General features: G+C 39.5%; 1 protein-coding gene across 1 annotated transcript; it reads right to left on the bottom strand.

The window, feature by feature from the left end:
* Window positions 1-3,584: 3,584 nt before the first annotated feature.
* Window positions 3,585-5,481, bottom strand: LOC122584940. Its single transcript, XM_043757030.1, has 3 exons — window positions 5,234-5,481; window positions 4,307-5,097; window positions 3,585-4,237 (listed from the first exon to the last, which is right to left on the bottom strand). The coding sequence occupies exons 1-3, from the start codon at window positions 5,479-5,481 to the stop codon at window positions 3,585-3,587; spliced, it is 1,692 nt and encodes a 563-aa protein (XP_043612965.1).
* Window positions 5,482-5,693: the final 212 nt, after the last annotated feature.

Raw genomic sequence — 5,693 nt, 5'->3', positions numbered from 1 at the left:
GCAACATCAAAATTTGCTCACTTCGAGATTTAACCAAAACCTTCAAACCACAAACCAAATTATAGGCAAACTACATTCTAGAATTGAAAGTAAGAGAGTTAACCTGAAAAAATTTATATTTGTCAAATTCGTTTGATCCATGATCGACTACACAACCATATGGGTCGATTACCCATTTTGTCATCTTATAACCAAACCAACTATCTTTATCAACTCCAAAAGACATGAACATGACCATTTACAAAAAATATCAAAATATGACCAATAATAACCAAAATGTACCATGAGCCAAAGTCAAGAGGGACAACTAGGTTTCTAACCAAAATATGTCATTTTTCCGAGAATAGCCAAAGTACCTTCCAACTATCTACAATCACTAGCAATTTCGTTCTCTATTCTTCAAGATCAGCAAACCTAGTTACTTCTTCCGGGACCACCTATAATCAAAAGGGTAAGCATCTGAAAGGTAAGCGAATGCTTAGTGAATATGCTTGCATAATATCATATAAACGAAGGAGGGCTATGCTCAAGGGAATGTTGCATATGGACTATGACACCGTCGTGTCATATCCATAATACTCACTCTTGGGCTAGGCATTAAATGGATCCATATAAGCAAATGATTACAATTACAAACAAATATAACAATAACAAATGCTCCACATGAGCCTATGGCCACCAATTAGGCCTGTAATCAAACTCAACCATAAACATGGGACTTAACGCCAAATCAATTACCACCATGGACTCACTCAACATGATTGGTAATTGACCTGACGAATATACAATATATGAAAGTAAACTCACCTCCTTCGCGAAAACAACAAATAATCAAGATAACCGCAAACGCACAATATCAAGCTTTCAACCTATCATATATCATAATGCATACATAAGAAGATGTTCACTTTCTTAGCTATCTCAACATAGCTAAACAACCCTTTCACTAGCATTCTGACCTCTAACCCATTTCACTAAGTCATTGAGTTGCTTACTTAACAAATCTTTTCATATAAATTCCAAGATTTCATCATCATCATCATTATTTCAATTACTAATAAAATCCCCATTTTTCATTGTTGGAGTTTCACTACCAATATTCTCATTTAATTAAATTTTTAACATAAGCAACTCAATAACTAACTCATTATATGGGGGAATTTCATCCTTGGACTCATCACTAGCAAAACCCCCAATTTCCTATTTTCATAAACTCATCACTAGCAACTTTTCCGACTTTAGCGAGAATTCTGAAAGGACCTATGAAACGAGGGCTCAACTTTCCACGTTTTCGGAATTGTAAGACACCTTTCCATGGAGATACTTTTAACAACACACGATCACCAATGTTAAACTCAATTGGTCTTCTCCTATTGTCCGCATAGGATTTTTTTCGATCTTGGGCCGCCTTAAGTCTTTCCTTAATCACATCAATCTTCTCAATTGTCTTCAAGACCACTTCCGTACCACCAATTTCTCTTTGTCCCACTTCTCCCCAACAAATGGGAGACCTACACTTCCTACCATACAACATCTCATATGGTGGCATTTGTATACTTGAGTGGTAACTATTGTTGTACGAGAACTCCACCAATGGTAGGTAAAGATCCCAAGTCCCACCAAAGTCGATGATGCACGCCCGTAACATGTCTTCAAGAGTTTGGATAGTTCTCTCACTTTGGCCATCATTTTGAGGATGATAAGCGATACTAAACTTTAGAGTTGTACCCATTTCTTCTTGAAATTTATGCCAAAAGTGAGAAGTGAAACGAGTATCCCTATCCGACACAATGGAGATTGGAACTCCATGCCTTGCCACTACTTCTTTAACATATATATATCTTTGCCAAAACCTCGGATGATGATGCTTCGCGAATGGGAAGGAACAAGGCACTTTTCGTCAACTTATCAACAATCACCCAAATTGTGTCGAATTGATTTCTAGGCGTTTTGGACAATTTGGTGACAAAATCCATGGTGATATCCTCCCATTTCCACTTAGGGATTTCTGATGGTTGCCTCATACCGTACGGCTTTTGATGTTCCGCCTTGACTTGAGCACAAGTTAGACACCCTTCAACACATTTCACCACATCCCTCTTCATTCCGGGCCACCAATAATCAACCTTTAGGTCATGATACATCTTGGTAGCACCAGGGTGAATAGAATATTTGGACTTGTGAGCTTCATTAAGTAAAACTTGCTTTAACTCACAAGAGAAAGGAATCCAAATTCTTCCAAAGCGTAGGGTAAGGCCACGCGAATCCTTGGTGAAATATTGCGGTTGACCTTGAATTATTTCCTTCTTAGGATCCTGTTGTAAAGCTTTTTCTTGAACCGTTTTTATTTGCTCCATAAAATCGTTAGTAATTAAGACCCATAATGGGGAGATGATGATAGAATGATGTGAACTTTTCCGGCTTAGGGCATCCGCCACAACATTTGCCTTTCCGGGATGATACAAAATTTCGCAATCATAGTCTTTCAAAAGATCAAGCCATCTTCATTGCCGATTATTGAGGTCTCTTTGTTCGAAGAAGTACTTAAGGCTTTTGTGATCGAAATAGATGGTAAAATTGACTCCATAGAGATAATGGCGCCAAATCTTCAAAGCGAAAACAACCGCCGCCAACTCTAAATCATGAGTAGGATAACGCTTCTCATGCTCCTTCAATTGCCTTGAGGCATAGGTAATGACCTTTCCTCTTTGCATCAACACGCACCCAAGCCCATTTGATGAGGCATCACAATACACCATCATATCCTCCATGCCATCGGGTAGAACAAGTACCGGGGCTTGACTCAACTTCTTCCGTAATTGTTGAAAAGCAATTTCTTGATCACTTCCCCATTCAAATTTGATGTTCTTCCGAGTTAACTTGGTCAAAGGTGAGGCTATTTTGGAGAAATCTTGTATAAAACGACGATAGTAATCCGCTAGACCAAGGAAACTTCTAATTTCCGATGGGTTCTTTGGTTGCTCCCATTTTATCACCGCATTTATCTTTGCCGGATCCACCATGATTCCTTAATTACTAACAATGTGACCAAGGAATTGTACCTCCCTTAGCCAAAATTCACATTTGGAGAACTTGGCATAGAGTCTTTCTTTTCGCAAGGTTTCCAACACCTCTCTTAAATGAATTTCATGTTCGGATGAACTCTTAGAATAGATAAGGATATCATCAATGAAAACGATAACGGATTTATCAAGCATGGGACGGCATACACGATTCATGAGATCCATGAATGCCGCGAGAGCATTTGTAAGACCAAAAGGCATGACCACGAATTCAAAATGGCCATAACGAGTACGAAAAGCGGTCTTCGGTATATCTTCATCACGTACCTTGAGTTGGTGATAACCCGAACGAAGATCTATTTTGGATAAATACGAAGCTCCTTGAAGTTGGTCAAATAAGTCATCAATTTTTGGCAATGGATATTTATTCTTTATTGTCACCTTGTTTAACTCCCGGTAATCGATACACATGTGCATGCTTCCGTCTTTCTTTTTAACAAATAGAACCGGTGCACCCTAAGGAGAATTACTAGGGCGAATGAACCCCTTTTCAAGTAACTCTTAGAGTTGCTTCATCATTTCTTGCATCTCCGTTGGTGCCAATTGATAGGGAGCCTTAGCAATGGGGTTAGCCCCCGGAACAAGATCAATAGAAAACTCAACTTGCCGCTTGGGAGGAACACCCAGCAAGTTGTCGGGAAAAACATTGGAAAAATCACGAACTATAGGGATGTCTTCAATAGATAGAGATTTCTTCTTGACATCAACGATGTGAGCAAGATATGCATGATATCCATGAGACAAATAACGTCGGGCACGAGCAAAAGTACAAACGGGTATAGGACACCCATTTCTATCACCATATACTATCAAGTCTTCACCTTTAGAGGTTTTCAAATAAACCGCCTTTTCGTCACACGCTATCTTGGCATTACAAGAGCTCAACCAATCCATACCCAAAATTACATCAAATTCTCCCATTGGGAAGGGAATTAAGTTAGCTTGGAAGAATTCCGTAACAATTTTTATTTCACAATTTTTATACACATCTCTTACTATCTCCGTCCTCCCATTCCCGACCTCAACTTGTAAGGTATGATCTAGACTCGATTTAGACATAGGAATAACATGAATCATCCTAGTTGCAACTAATGATCTATTTGCTCCGGAGTCAAAAAGAATTCGCATAGGCACATTATACATAAGAAAGGTACCTGTAACCACGTCATCAGCGTTCTTAGCTTGCTACACGGTAAGTTGGAAGGACCTCTCCAGTTGATTACCGTGTGCCAATGTATTCCTTCTTTCTGCTTCTCTCCTCCGGTCTTCTTGTCTCTCTTCTTCGGTTAGCTTAGGGCACGAGCTCTTCATATGTCCCTCTTCAAAACACTTAAAGCAAATGAGGGGGTTATGGGGCTTCGACCTACAATCTCGACTCACATGGCCTGTCTTCCCACAGTTGTAACAAGCTTTCTCCCTACACGAGCCATGATGATTTCTCTTGCAAGTTTTGCAAAAGGGGGTATTTCTTCTAAAGGCATTACTACCGGAAGCACCATCTTGTTTAAACCTTTTATTCTGTGAATTATCCCCATCATACTTTCTCTTCACTTCATTCTCATCAACTCTAGTTTGCTCGATCTCGTAATCTCGAGCCACATCACACAACATGGAGAAAGACTCCATTTGACATAAACTAATCCTCTCCCTCAAACTCTTCTTCAACTTCATATAAAACTGCTCCTTCATCAATTGCTCATTCTCTAAGAACTCGGGACAGAATTGTGCTTTATCAAGAAATTGGGCACGAAACTCCGTCAAACTAAGGGTTCCTTGAGAATCATTGAGGAATTCACTCCTCAACCTAGTCACCTCCGCCTCTGATCTAAACTTTTTATAGAACATGGCCTTGAACTCAGACCAATCCACGTTATCAAGTGCTCCCTTCTTCACCATCAATAAATTGTCCCACCATCTCTTTGCTTTATCCCTCAACATGCTCACAGCATACACCACTTTAAGATCTTCAGGGAATTGACTGGTGCGAAAAGACCCTTCAATCTCCGACACCCATCTAGTACAAACAATGGGGTTGCGGTCACCATGATATTCAGGAGGGTGACACACATCAAAATTCTTAAAAGAAAACTTCTTCTTGTGGAACTTTTCTCCCTTTACTTCCACCTCCTCCTCTTCATTGTCCTTCTTACCCTTCCCTTTTCCATCTCTTTTCAAATTCCCATTGAACATTTAAAGCCACCTCCTCTCTAATCATCTGGGCTATATGATCATTCATAGCCCCTTCCATTGTTTGGTTTAGCCTTTTAAGTAAAAGTGGAGTGTATTTCTCCAACGCCCTTCCAATTTGGTCGGAAATGTCCATGCTATTTTCCGGGAAGGTAACTTCCTCTTCGTCGTGTCGATCGTGTTCTTCCTTTTCATGATGTTGATCCGTCATTCTATAATAAGAGTAAATAAATCGATTTAAATACGCAACCTATCTCTCTCTACGAGTCATAAGCCAAAACCTATAACTTTATACTAGACCGTTCCAAAGTTTGATGCGGTTGGTTTATAAATTTGTTAGTACTTCAATCACAATAAGGCCGGCGTCTTATTGTGCTTTAATACTAGCAAGTTTATAAGCTAACATCATCAAACACATATTCG

Source organism: Erigeron canadensis, chromosome 1 (assembly GCF_010389155.1).
Source record: "Erigeron canadensis isolate Cc75 chromosome 1, C_canadensis_v1, whole genome shotgun sequence".
Classification (NCBI taxonomy): domain Eukaryota; kingdom Viridiplantae; phylum Streptophyta; class Magnoliopsida; order Asterales; family Asteraceae; genus Erigeron; species Erigeron canadensis.
The sequence above is the reverse complement of the archived record's forward strand: the minus strand, read 5'-3'. Positions and strand labels throughout refer to the sequence as shown.

What these genes read in the sequence shown, in the direction of transcription:
- LOC122584940 (XM_043757030.1), bottom strand. Translation starts at nt 5,481, where the DNA reads ATGACGGATCAACATCATGAAAAGGAAGAACACGATCGACACGACGAA. An exon ending in AAGAGATGGAAAAGGGAAGG is followed by an intron (nt 5,098 to 5,233) that starts GTAAGAAGGACA and finishes TGTTTGTACTAG; the next exon opens with ATGGGTGTCGGAGATTGAAG. An exon ending in AAGGAATACATTGGCACACG is followed by an intron (nt 4,238 to 4,306) that starts GTAATCAACTGG and finishes ACGTGGTTACAG; the next exon opens with GTACCTTTCTTATGTATAAT.